The following is a 14,406-nucleotide window of genomic DNA, read 5'->3' on the forward strand; positions in this document are numbered from 1 at the left end:
GCAGCTGATCGATGTTTCTCTCTTATCGATGTTTCTGGCTCTCTATCTCTCTCCCTTCCTCTCTGTAAAAAATCAATAAAATATATTTAAAAAATAAAATAAAATAAAATAAAAATAAAATAATAGCCCTAGCTGGTTTGGCTCAATGGATAGAGCGTCAGCCTGTGGACTGAAGGGTCCTGAGTTCAATTTCGGTCAAGGGTACATGCCCGGGTTGCGAGTTCGACCCCCCAGTAGGGGCATGCAAGAGGCAGCCAATCAATGCTTCTCTCTCATCATTAATGTTTGTATCTCTCTCTCCCACTCCCTTCCTCTCTGAAATCAATAAAAAATATTTTTTTAAATAAAATAATAAGGAAATAAAAAGAAAGAAAAAGTTGCACCCTCTGGAATGCCACTATTAATGGTGGAAGTCAAACAGGAGTTAGCAAGAGAAGGAGCCACCAGAGGACAGAAAACAAGAGTGTGCATGCTGAAAGCCATGGGCGGAGGATGTTGAAGAAGGGAGGAGTCACCAGTTTTCTCGGGAGCTGTTGAAAGCTCAAATAGGATGAGGAGGCCTCATAAGCATCCATTTTGTCCATTAAATTTAGATATAAGGAAGCCACCATTGGCCTTGGAAAGGGTGTGCACACGCACATGTGTGTGTGTGTGTGTGTGTGTGTGTGTGTGTGTGTGATGGGATAGGTTGCAAAGAAATTGAAAGGCAAGGAAATGGAGAAACAAGTGTAGACAGGTCTTTCAGAAGGCTTAGCAGTAAAAGGAAGGATATATATGTGCTTTTCCAAATAAGCCAGATGTTCAAAAACCAGCTCTAGTGACTTATACTTTATGAAATCACATGGGTAAACAAAAATATCAAACATGTAAAATGAAAAGCAGATGATAATTGATAAGTACTGGACAAATATTATTGTTGTTTTTTTAGAGCATTGATCAATTCCTCTGAAGACATGCTTATTGATTTTTTTTGTGTGTGTGTGAGAGAGAGAGGGGAATGGGGAAGGGAGAGAGAGAGGGAGAAACATCAATGTGAGAAAGAAACATTGATCACTTGCCTCCCTTACACACCTTGACTGGGGTCTGAACCCACAACCTAGGCATGTATTCTGACCTTGAATTGAACCCACAACCTTTTGGTGTACGCTCCAACCAAATGAGTCACGCAGACAGGGCTCAAATGACCATTTTGAATCTAGTTTATGGATGAGTAGATAGTATGTTGAGATCTTGTACCTCACAAAGGAGATAGAAGAGTTTAGAGACATATGAAGAATGGGGGTGGCATGACCAGAGGGAAAATCCCAACTCTGACCCCAGGTCAACCACTTAACTTTTCTGGGCCTGATTCCTGATTTGAAAAATGGAGATAACCACCTGTCTTACATGATTATTGTAAGAATCTAAGGACATATACTGTATATCCAAAATTCTGGTGTGGTGCCTAGTGCTTAATAGATAATAAGAGTAGGCTATTGTAATCTGAGTATCAGTGACTCTTAGCCACACCAACCCCAGGTCCCATTCTTGGCTTGGGGGCAGGGTTGTTCAAGTCCATTATGCATCTTTTCCATGTTAGTGTTGAACCACGAATTCTGGCCTTAAATGTCTAAAAAGGACCTGAATTCTGATTGCAGGAAGTTTCTCCATAAGTGAAGAAACAAGGAAAACAAACAGAACTGTAATATTGGCTAGCTTATTTGAGTAGAAGAGATTGTTGGTATTCTCAGAAGCTGCAGTTGCCATGAAAGGCTGCTTAAAAGACATTCGCTACCTCTACCAGCATGATTCATATAACCCATAAGAGTGAAATAATCTATATATATATATATATAAAAGGCTAATATGCTAAGTGTCCCTCCTACCGTCCGACTGGTCGCTATGGCATGCACTGACCACCAGGGGCCAGACGCTCAACGCAGGAGCTGCCGAACTGCAGTGACTTGGCAGCTGCAGTTCTTGGCTGATACACCCTGAAACCAGAAAGGAGAGAGTCCAATTTCTTGTGGGGCTGTGCTATCCCACCTTCGGCCGTGGGTTATGTTGTTGCTGGGGCACTTTCGGCCCCGAATCTGGTTTACTGCACACTTGTGTTTGCGTTCCACACTCTATATAACAGTAACTTTGCAGAGTGCCCTCTCACACTCTGGGACCCCTTGGGGAATGTCGGAGAGCCAGTTTCGGCCGATCCCCGCAGGCCAGGCTAAGGGACCCCACCTAGCAGAAGGACCCCCGCTCACTCAGCAGATGCCTTTCAAGCCACAGCACCACCCCAGGTGCAGCTGCCGAGGAGGGACCATGGGAAGTTGGCTCCAGGGTGTGTCTGGCTCCAGAACGTGTCTGGCCTGTCTCGCCCAGTCCTGCCCCGCCGGCCACCCTCTAATTAATTTCCTTTCAATGTGCACGAATCCGTGCACCGGGTCACTAGTAATAGTGATAAAAGCGTACATTTGTTGAACACTTACTTTGTGCCAAATGCTTTTATTTGAGTAATTCCAATAACCTTATGAGGTTGATACCAATATTGACCTCATTTTATAGATAAGGAATCTGTTTCAGAGAAGCCTCACTTTTGCAAATGAGAAAACCAAATCTCAAAGAGATTAAGTAATTGGCTATGGTCCTAAAGGTAAGAAATGATAGAGACTTTTTATTATAAGTATTATGGTTATGAGTTGTAATATAATTGGTTTACAATTGAGAAAAGCTGAGGATCAGAAAGGGGAAGGGAGTCAGCCAAGGTCATATGAAGGCAGAGCCAGGATTCCAGCCCCATATTTTGGCTCCTGGCCACATTTCTCTACTAGACAATGTGGAGAAAGACCACTTCATCATTGGAGCAGCCCTGGTAGTGAGACAAGGTGTCTGAGAGCCCGAAGGTAGAAAAACAGATCGATTTTCATAACAGGCATTTTCATTAATTACTGTTATTGCAAGCCCAAGGAGAGTGGCACCTTCCCAGAGACCCCTGGGCAATGGGCATTCTTAGTGAGCCACTTAGCACAGTCAAGGTGGAAAAGACACTTACACCAAATGTCACCTCTTTGTTCTGTCAATCTTTTATTTACTCAACAGACACCTACTCTGGACCAGGTGAAACACTGGGACTGGGTGGCCCAAAGGGAAAGAAGAGGTTTACATCTTCAGGGTGCACTTAGGCACATAGCATATGCCTCCTGAGCACTGAGGCCTTCGGGATTCTCATCATGGCCAATCACCTGACCTCATCCCACCCCTCTGTCCTCAGAAGTACATTTGCATGCACTGTCAAAGCAGGTCCCTTCTTATTGGATAACTAAGCATCTTGGCTTTTATGTGTGTTTCAGCCGGGAAGGGCTACCCATGCAAGACATGTAAGATAGTGCTGAACTCCATAGAACAGTACCAAGCTCATGTCAGCGGCTTCAAACACAAGAACCAGTGAGTAATCATTCTTTGAAGTTCAAGGTCTGCAGTAGGAGCTCTGGGCTTCTGAATCAGAATAAAGCCAAGTACTCATTGCCTAAAAGGGAATCCTGACAGCTTTTTCTCGGCCAGTAGATCAGTTAATAGAAAGAAATATCTCCTCTGCAAGTTTTTCTCCCATCAGCTTCACCCTAGCTTTCTCCCCTCCTGGGCTGAAAGTTTTGGTAAAGAAGCATAGACAATTTCCTTGGTGGTCTCCTAAGAAAGAGTACTTGAGGGAAAAAAGAGTACTTGGATTTCCTGGCCTGTAGCAGTTGGACTAGGGAAGTCTTTTTTCACTGGTCTGAAGACCCTGTTCTTCACTACCATCAATCCTGTGACAAGAGCTCCCTCTACAGGTTATTACAAAGTATTACCAGGTTCTGTCATTCATTAATCAAAGATTTATTGAACACCTTGAGTAGTTAGTAGCCCCAACAGATCCAACCCCTGCTCTCAAGACCTTACATTCTGATAGGAGACAAAACATAAGTAAATAACCAATAATTACAAATTATGTTAAGTTATTTTTAAAATATTTTTTTTTATTGTTGATAGTATTATAGATATCTCCCATTCCCGCCCCCCTCCTCCCAGCCCCTACCTGGCCTCCCAGGTCTTCACTACCCTATTACCAGTGTCCATGAGCTATCATATAAGTATATAAGTTCTTTGGTTTATCTCTTCTCATCCTGTGATAAGTTCTTTGAGGGAAGAGATGAACAGAGAGTTGGCTATTCATGGTAATCTTGAAAATGACTAACATTCTTTGAGCACCTGTTCTGTTACAGGCCATATGCCAAGCAGTTTCTCTCTCAGGTAATTCTTAAGCAACCCTTGGAGGAAAGGATTATTATTCTGATTTTACAGAGATAGGCAACCACCACTAAAAGTGAACCTATTCCCTGCCGGCGTGGCTCAGTGGTTGAGGTTCGACCTATGAACCAGGAAGTCACGGTTCAATTCCTGGTCAGGGCACATGCCCAGGTTGTGGGCTCGATACCCAGTATGGGGCATGCAAGAGACAGCCAATCAGTGATTCTCTCTCATCATTGATATTTCTGTCTCTCCCTCTCCCTTCCTCTCTAAAATCAACAAAAATATATATTTTTAAAAAGCGAACCTATTGAGGCAGAGCCATAATTCAAACTGAGGCTTATCTGGCTTACAGCATGCTCCTTCAGGGCATCATGCTGACAGGGAGGTTGTAGCACCACGCGAGATTGAAGAGGCTAGGGTTCGGCCAGGGAGGGCCCTCATAGTTATGTCTCACCTCTCAGAAAGGAACTGTGTAGTATGGACAGTGTGCCACAACATAACCTTCGGAGGTAGAAATTATCCCCATTTTACAGATGAGGAAACGGAATTTCAGGCAGGCAAGTCTGCTGAAATGATAACTTTGACTTCAGTATTTGGTTCTGCATTACTCACCGAGCCAAATGAATTAAAGGTGGTAGAAACAGAATGTTGGAGTCAAAATGTCCTTGGTCCTCTCTACTCTGCCTTAAGTCTCCTCTCCCACACTGCAGAAGGTCTTTCTCTTTATTTGTAGATATGTCTTTAACTGGGAGGACTCTTGAGATTTCTCTTAGATATGGACTTGAAACAAGCTCCAGCAACCCCGCTTCAGGCTCTCTCCGGTTTCAGCATGTCTGCAGCTTGTGACACCTTGACTGGTGGCAATTTCACAGACATTCTGGAGCCAGCCAGAGCCCTGTCCTGAGGCTATCCATACTTGAAAATGCTAGTGTTGTTTACTATTTTATTCCTATTCTTCTCAGCTGTGTCACCTTAGGCAAGTCAGTAAACCACTCTGAGCCTCCAGTTCCTCTTCTGTAAGATTATAGCTATAATCTCATCTAATTCAAAACAGCAGCTCTGAATTAGGACCACCCTTTTACAACCCAAGGAAACCTAATGTCAGGTAGGTTAGGTGACTTGCCTAGGATACTTGGAGTTAAAACCAGGTTTCAAACCTCTTTGATTCCAAAGCCCATTCATTTTGCTCTGCCACTTCCAAATGGAGCTCATTACCCCCACTTTCTAGGATGCTGTGAGGGTTAGAGACAATGTAGTTCAAGTACCAATAAGGGGAGCTATTGGAGATGAGCTTGTATCCACTCAGCAGATACTTACTGACACCTAGTGTGCCAGGCCTTTCGATTTGGACACTGGGGCTACTGTAGGAATCAAGACCAATGCTGTTGCTGGATCCTTTGGATTCCCCTCTGGTGGTAGAAGCAAATCCATAAACAAATAAGTCATCAGGTGGTACTAGGTGACCAGAGTGGGATGGAGAGTGACAGGAGAGTGTGAGGGGGAGAATGGTCATTCTGTACCATTCAGGTCCTGTGGGCCCTTCAGGCAGAATAAATGGTGTGCTATAGTGGGAAGACATGGACTGGTCTGCAATCCTGAATCTACCACACTTAAAAGCTTTCTGTGGGCAGGTCACTTACACTTTCTGAACTTTAGTTTTCTCATATGTAAAATGGAGGTGCTATTCCCCACCCCTCCTTGCAAGATTGCCATGAGGACGAAATAGGATGCTGTAAGCAAAGCATCCATTATCCTGCGTAGTATATTGTGGCCCTCCGTAAAAGGGAGCTGTCCTGTTTGTCAGTCCAAGGCCCATAAGAGCTGTCTACCATTAGAATAAGCTACCTGGGGCACCATTACAACCATTAGAAACTGACCCTGTGCCTTTGTTCCTTCTCATATTACAGGTCACCAAAAACAATGGTATCATCTCTGGGCCAGATTCCAATGTAAAGACAACCCATTCGAAAAGACTCAACTACTTTGGAAGACTAGAGGTGTTTCTGTCCAGCACCCCAGGTTGAATCAGCCATGAGCCAGCCTCCTCCTGACCATGACCATGGTCAGCCCTTGGCTCCCTCTTCCTCCTTTCTTACATAGACCTGAGGAATAGGCCACAGGCAGCCTCTGATTGGTCCAGGCAAATCCACCCGTGTTCCTCTCCTTTGGAATGGGCCCTGAAAGTCAGGACAAAGGGGGATTTTTAGAGGACTTGGGTTCTCACAGGGTAGTAGTTTAGAGGATGGCCTTTCCCCTTCCCTGGCCCTTCTAGGCCACATGTCATGAGGCTCCAGTCCTGTATTTCCTCTGCAAGTCAGTTTTGGACCACTCCTTGCAGCTAAACAACTGAGCTCTCCTGGGCTCTAGGCGTCTTCAATGAAATTTGGCACTTTCATGCCATACCTTGGCCTAGGCAGGAAAGGGCAGATGAAAATAGCTGCCACACGGAAGCTTAGAGATAATGTGACACTCACCCTCCCCCAAAAATGTGCAGACTTTCCTAAGCCTGGGACCAGATGCTGGCCAGTTGTATAGGTTTCTGCCCACTGTGAAGTCTCCTCCTGGAGCAATGCTACAGTCCTGGCAGAGTGTTGCTGTCCCTCCTGCCCCTTCTCCACAGTTCCTGAATGGTGCTAAGGACCTGCAGCAGCTGGAGGCAAGCTAGAGCTGGAGAAGGCCTCAGTACCTAGTGGGATCATGGAAAGGCTCCAGTGGGGCCTTTCCTCTGTGTCAGAGGTGCTCTGACCCAGTTCACATGGGAAAGTCCCCATATGCAAGTCTGCTTGATGGTTCTTGAGCCAGCCAGCTCAGAGATTCATTGCTGCCCATTGGCCTCCACTAGCTCTTTCCTTCCCCATGTGCAGCAGACCATCTGCCCAGGTTGCTGTGGTGCTACCCCTCCCCCATCACTCGCCAGGAGATTCCTGGGTACCAGGTAAAGAAAGGAGGGCTGGCACAAGTTTCCATGGTGAGGAATCAGATGTTCCCCAGGCCCCAAACCTAGATTTCTCCAGCTCTGCCATGCTTTATGGCCTTGGACTTCACTGGGAGTATATTTTCCTTATATCTTTCAAGCAGGAATTCTAGGGAGTGGTACCATCAGAGGCCCTCCTTCATTGGGCCAAAGAAGCCCCTATTCTGCTCTCATCACCTCTGCCTCCCACTCCCTATCCCTTGCCTGTGAAATGCCTTTAGTATTGTGTGTGGGTATGTGCTTATGCTCTGTCTCTTGGTCACTGAAGCATCTAAATAAAGAATTTATCCCATGAGCCAGACTGCAACTTAACAGAACTAGGACTTGGGGCCATATTGCCATTGGGTCTAATATGTATATCTTGATCCCTCACCCTTATCCCATTCATACTCCACGGTCCTAAATACTGGTCTTAGGAATTGGGACAGAGAGAGGCATCCAAATTGTTTGGCAACCCTGAGGAAGTCTTCACACGTGCCCTAAATTCAATAGAACCTCATCTGTTCATTCACCTTCCCCGTAATGGAGAGCCTCATGGAAGTCTCTAGAAAATGTAAACTAGTAACCTGCTTTGCTTGAGAGGATTTTTCTGGCTGCTATGTACAGAAGGGATGTAGGAGAGCAGGAAAGGACACAGACAGAGGTCAATGGAGGCTGTGTCCAATATGGCTCTTTCCAGGCTAACCCCTTCAGGGCAGAGACCTAGCCTTGTTCATCTCCACTTCCCTGATATACAGAGTGGTGTGTCATGAAGTGTTTCTTGAATGAACGAGTGAATGAATGAATATGCATAAGGAGAAATGGCCCTGGTAATTCTTGGAAGAACCTTTTCCATGACCCAGAAATGAGCTGAGAAAGGAGTATGATGGCTTCAGGAGTCCTTTGTCCAACCTTTGTTTCAGACGGTCACATGTGAGGAAGGTGCTCACATAGCTTTAGCTCCCATTCTTCACTCAGCAAACTGTTCTTGAGCACCTGCTCCAGGCCAGCTGGCAAAGACCCTACACAGCCCCAAGTGTGGATTCTCAGCTCTCAGCTTCCAAAGCCCAGACTGCCTCAGCATTTTCCCCAGAATCCTTCTCTCCCACCCAGGATGTCAGAATTGGGCCCATCTACCAAGCAAGGAAGTGAAGTGAAGGGCAGAGGAATGGTGGGCTGCCATACCATGCCATACTCTTGGCCTGCAGGACCGCTTTGGATTCAGGAGTCCCTGCCAGCTGTGTTCCCAGCCCGGTGGCATGGGGATACAGGAATGAACACTTTTCTTTGGAGAGCTTACCACTGTTAAAGACCATTATGGCAGTGGTCAGAGGTTCATACTGGGTGCTGTGGGAATGCACAGGATGCAGGCACTAACTCAAGCCAAGGGTATGAAAAGCTGGAGAAGTTGGGAAACCAGCATTTGATTTGCATAACAATCTTTTGAACTAGGTGATGGTATTCTATTTTCTAGAAAAGGAACAAGGCTTAGAGAGGTGAGTGATTTGCCCAAGGCCTTGCCACTAAAACGGCAAAATGGGGAGTGGAATCGGTTGTCTAGATTCCTATTCCAGAACCCTTTCAAACAAGGACCAGAGTCCTTCCCACATGACCCCCTGGCCTGCCTCACCTATCTGGCTGGGTCATGGTCTCAGAGCGAGCAGCCACTCAGGGCAGGGTAGCAGCAGCACCCACAAAACAGGTCACACAAGGTTCATTGATTATTTTATATTCCAAGCCCCCTCATACTTCTCATAATTTTACCCAAGATTCTCAGTGTATTCAGCTCTAATTGTAACTGTGAGAAACTTGCAAAGGCTAGCTAAAAAGGAAATTTACTGATTCACCTAATGAAAAAACTTGGTACAGGGATGGCTAGACCCAGGTTCTGACAGTGTCATTAGTAAGAATTCAATCTCGCCATGCTTTCCTCTGTGTGGCCTCCCTTGGGCAGACTGCAGAAAGTGGCAAGATGGCCACTGGCAGCTCTAAGCTTATATCCTGATAGATTAGCAACTGCAGTGGGAAGAACATCTTTTTCTATTAGTTCCAAAAAAATGCTGGGACTGACTCATTAGCCAGCTTGGTCCAGTTCCCATCCCTAACCATTCACTGTAGGTAGGAGAAATGGTGCTTTGATTTGGGGCCTGCAAAGGAATGAGCTCCACCTAAAACTGATTGACTGAAAGGGAGAGATGTGTCCCTAAGAGAAGAAAGTGTAGGGCTCTCTCCAGGCTAAGGGAGAAGATTGGGTGTAGATGGGCAAAAATAACTTGTCGGCCACACCAGAAAGTGTCTTTATTTAACCATTTCTTTTTTATTTTTACCCAGACGTTTTGAGATACAGGATACATTTAGTAATGTGCGCCAATTTTTAGAGTACAGTTTGCCGAGTCCTCCTCACATATGTGTATTCATCTGGGCATTCACCCTCCAGATCAAAATACAGAACATTGCCAGCTCCCCAGAAGGTTCCCTTGTTTCTCTTTCTAGTTAGTATCCCTCAGAGGTAAACACTATTTTGATCTCTATCACCATAACTTAGTTCTGCTTGCTCTTGAATTTTATAAAAATGGAGTCATACATCCATTTTTGCTCAATATTATGTCTGTGATTTCATCCATGTTATTGTGTATATCAGAAGTTCATTTTTTTCATGCTGTGAGGTAACTCATTATATGAATACACCACAAGTTAGCCATTCTGTTGATGGACAATTGGGTTGTTTCTAGTTTTGAACTATTATAAATAAAGCTGCTGTGAATCATTTTGTCTGTGTTGTTTGTTGTACATGTGCACGAATATACCCAGGAGTGAAATTGCTACATCATAGGTAGGTACATTTAGCCTGTCTAAATACTGCCAAATGGTTTTCCAGAGTGTTTCTACCAACCTACATACCCACCTGCATTGTGGGAGAGTTCCACTTATTCCATATCCTTGCCAGCACTTGCTAGTTTTGGTCTCTAATTTTGGCCAGTCTGGTGATACCTAGGAATTTGAACCCAAGGATCCTGACTTCATACCAAAGCCACTCTTACTCTGTTCACTCCTGAGATCAGGTTTGAATTTTTCTAGCCTAGAATGATTTCTGATGTCAGTGCCCAGAACCCACAATACAATACAATCCAGCAGGTAAACATCAGAGAGAACTGTCCATGGCTCTGATGGTCAAGAAAGGTCTCACAGAGGAAGAGGAATCAGCCATGGAGAGGCAGTCTGGTGTAATAGCAAAGAACTCAGGCTCTGGAATCCGGCAGCCAGGGTTCAGATCCCAGCTCTGCCACTGTGGGGCTATGTGATCTTAGTTAGTTGACCTATATCTCAAGGTGAAACAGTACCTACCTTATAGGGTTATTGTAGGAATAAAAAGAAAAGTTATATATGAAACAATTGCACGATAGATGCTGTGTAAGTCTACTGCCATTGTTCTATTATTGGCCTACAGTAAACTGTGGGCCTCCCTGGGAAGGAAGGTGAGTCCACAGGTAGATTGCATTTGGCACAGTCCTGTGTTAAGACTTAATGATTGCGAAGGGATTAACCAAAAATAGAAAACCTCCTAGGCCAGTGATGGTGAACCTATGACACGCGTGTCAGAGGTGACACGCGAACTCATTTTTTTGGTTGATTTTTCTTTGTTAAATGGCATTTAAATATCCTATCTAATAATAGACAAACATGGTAATTGACCATACCTTTGGTACGCCTCCCATTGGCTAATCAGCACGATATGCAAATTAACCGCCAACAAAGATGGCAGTCAATTTGCATACGTAGGCTCCAAGCGGTGGAGCGAAGCCTGACGGCCCCGGGGTCGGCAGAGCAGCGAGGCCTCACGGCTCCGGGCCGGCAGAGCCGTGAGGCCTGACGTTTCTGGGCCGGCGGAGCAGCAAAGGCTGATGTTTCCAGGGCCGGCTCCGGCCGGAACTCGGCCAGAGCGAAGGCCTGGGTCCTGGGTGCCAGAGGCAAACTGGTGCCAGCAGCCAGGGGAAAGGAAGGCCTATTGCACGAATCTCATGAATTGGCAGAACTTAAACCTCAGCTGGAAGAGAAATGGGGGGAGTAGCTAGCGTTTTGAGCTTCTATCATGAGTGAACTGTGCCACATAAAATGGAGGTATTTCTCAAACCTAGCAAACAGTTCAGATGACAAACACCAGAATAAGATCTGATCTTGTGGTGGTTCTAAAATGTATCCACAGCCCTAGCTGGTTTGGCTCAGTGGACAGAGCGTCAGCCTGCGGACTGAAGGGCCCAGGGTTCGATTCCAGTCAAGAGCACATACCTTGGTTGCAGGTTCCCCAGCCCGGGTCGGGGTGTGTGCAGGAGGCAACCAATCAATGTGTCTCTCTTACATTGCTGTTTCTCTCTGTCTCTCCCTCTCCCTTCCACTCTTTAAAAAAATAAAAATCAATGGAAAATCCTCAGGTAAGGATTAACAAAAAATAAAATATATCCACAAATTTCTTTATATTGTTCTCTTCAAGAGGTCAAATTTAATCTCCTTCTACCCCACTCTCCATCCCCATGTGGGCTATACTTAATGTGGATAAAAAAGGGATTGTACAGAAAGTAACTTCACAGGGTGATCTGGTCATAAATTCCTAACTGGGCAGAACATGCTGGGTAGCCTTGCCCCAGGCATGTGATTTATTTGGTAAAAGGTTTACCTTTGCCTTAAACCAGCCCTGTGCATCTAGGTTAACACACCCTTGAAATGCCCCCTTTCAGACTCCTCCTTCTGAACCATGACCATCCTCAAGAGAGCACATAGTCTTTTCTTTTAATATAGACTATGCTATATATTTATTTTTTAAGTTGATTTTTTAGAAAGAGAGGAAGGAAGAGGGAGAGAGAGCGAAACATCAATGGGTTGCCTCCTGCACACACCCCCTTCCCCCAGCCAGGGATCAAGCCCACAACCCAAGCATGTGCCCAAACCAACAACCTCTTTTTTTTTTTTGGAGGCACTGCTGGGATTCGAACCCATCAACAACCTCTTGGTGCATGGGACAATGCCCAAGCAAATGAGCCACACCAACCAGGGCTTTTTTCCGTGCTAATATTTTTTTATTGATTTTAGAGGGAGAGGGAGAGAAAAATCAATGTGCAAGAGAAACATCCATCAGTTGCCTCTTGTACGCACCCCAGCCAGGGCCTGAACTCGCAACCTGGGTATATGCACTAACTGGGAGTTGAACCGGCAACCTTTCAGTGCACAGGACAATGCTCAACCAACTGAGCCACATGGGCTAGGGCCAAGACCACATAGTCTTTCTTTTTTTTCATTGATTTGAGAGAGAGAAACCTATTTATGCATTCATTGGTTGATTCTTGTATGTGCCCTGACCCTAGATCAAACCCACAACCTTGGTGTATTGGGACAACACTCTAACCAACTTAGCACCTGCCAGGGCCGAGACCATGTAGTCTTAACTACCCTGTAGTTGGGTCCCCACCTTGCTTTTTCCCACCTGTGTAATCTTCATTAAGTTCCCTCCTTAATCTCAAATGCATAAATAACACTGCAAACTATTATTCTCCACTGCATTGATCTCAGTCTGTTGAGATCTTCCAGGTGTATTTTTTATTTGGCTTAAATAAATTTTGGTAAAAATTTTATACGGGCTTGGATGTTCTTACTTCAATATTAGTGATTCACTCTGACAATTAGAATAAGGCAGAAGTGTTGAAGTGTGACTTTTGAGAGTAAGTCATAAAAGGACAGTGTCAGTCTCTCTTGGATCATCAGCTCAGAAGGAAACCAGCTGACAGGTTATGAGGTTACTCAAGCAGTCCGTGGAGAGGCTCACATAGAAAGAAATGGAGGTCTTCGGCCAGCAACTAGCCAGATGTTTATTTTAAGTTTGGGGGTAATTTTTATGCAGTAATAGATCTCTAATACAGGTCTTTATTCTAAGCGAAATGGGAAGACATGAAAGGTTTTAAACAAATAGGACCAAGAACATGATGAATTTGCTGACTTATAAACAATGAGTACCACGGCCTAGGAGCCAAAAGAGGATAGTGGAGACACACAGGAGGGAGGAGTAGTTTCTACCCAGAGGTCAATTATTAGGAGTCTTTTATTTATGAGTAAAACAAGAAGTCAAATTAGCTTAAGAAAAAACGTATTTGGCCCTAACCGGTTTTGCTCAGTGGATTGAGCGTCGGCCTGCAGACTTGAAGGGTCCCTGTTTGATTCTGGTCAAGGGCATGTACCTTGGTTGCATCCCCAGTAGGGGGTGTGCAGGAGGCAGCTGATCGATATTTCTCTCTCAGCGATGTTTCTAACTCTCTATCCCTCTCCCTTCCTCTCTATAAAAAAATCAATAAAATATATATTTTTTTAAAAACTTACTTGGCTCACATAAGTGAAATGTTCAAAGAGGTAATTTTGGCTTCAGGCATGGCTCCATCCAGGCACTGCTCCATCTCTTGGCCCTCCTATTTCCTGTGTTGGCTTCATTCACAGGCAGGCTCTCTTAAGCAGCTCTGGGCTTACATCTTCATATCTCAGTAACCTCTGAGAGTTAGTTTCCTATTAGTTCCAATGAACAACTCAGATTGGCCCTCATTGGCCCTGCTTCAGTCACATGCTCATCATTGACCAAATCACAATAGCCTGAGGGGGGTGGGGGTGAAATAGTCACATTAGCCAGGTTCAGGGCACAGACCCACCAGGAGAGCATAGGAAAAGTGTTGGTTCCATCCAAACCCCTGTGGACAAAAAAGGGGTGCTGCAATAAATCATGAATTCCTAAATGGGCAGATCACACCCCAGGCCTATAACTTCTTTAGTGAAAGGTTTTTAAGCCAGTCTTGTCTATTGTCCTTATGCATCTAGATTAATACACCTTTGAAATGCCAGAAGTAATATCCCTAGAAGGCACCCTTAAAACCACCCTTAAGAGAGCACATAATCTTGTAATCCAATCCTCACCTTGCTTTTTCTCCTACCCTCATGGATCCTTCCTCCCTTCCCTCCTTAATTTCAAATGCATAAAAGAACCTCCAAACCTCTCTTTCTTCGAGATCATACTCCCTTATACATTGTCAGTTTGGCCCAAACAAACTCATAAATATTCTCTGTAGGTTTGGCCTAGAAATAGGAGAAGGCCGGGCCCTGAAAGAAAAATGAGGACCTGGGCGGAGAGAGAGAGAGAGAGAGAGAGAGAGAGAGAGAGA

The 14,406-nt window shown here is 44.9% G+C and overlaps 1 protein-coding gene across 1 annotated transcript in view; it reads left to right on the forward strand.

The window, feature by feature from the left end:
* ZNF346 (zinc finger protein 346) overlaps positions 1–9,983 on the forward strand; it is a 26,403-nt gene extending 16,420 nt beyond the window's left edge. The window contains exons 5-6 of the mRNA XM_023753770.1: positions 3,327–3,420; positions 6,171–9,983. Coding sequence (XP_023609538.1) covers positions 3,327–3,420; positions 6,171–6,216 — 140 coding nt within the window. The 3' untranslated portion in view covers positions 6,217–9,983. The remainder of the gene's footprint in view (positions 1–3,326; positions 3,421–6,170) is intronic.
* Positions 9,984–14,406: the final 4,423 nt, after the last annotated feature.

Source organism: Myotis lucifugus, unplaced genomic scaffold (genome assembly GCF_000147115.1).
Source record: "Myotis lucifugus unplaced genomic scaffold, Myoluc2.0 scaffold_1, whole genome shotgun sequence".
Lineage (NCBI taxonomy): Eukaryota > Metazoa > Chordata > Mammalia > Chiroptera > Vespertilionidae > Myotis > Myotis lucifugus.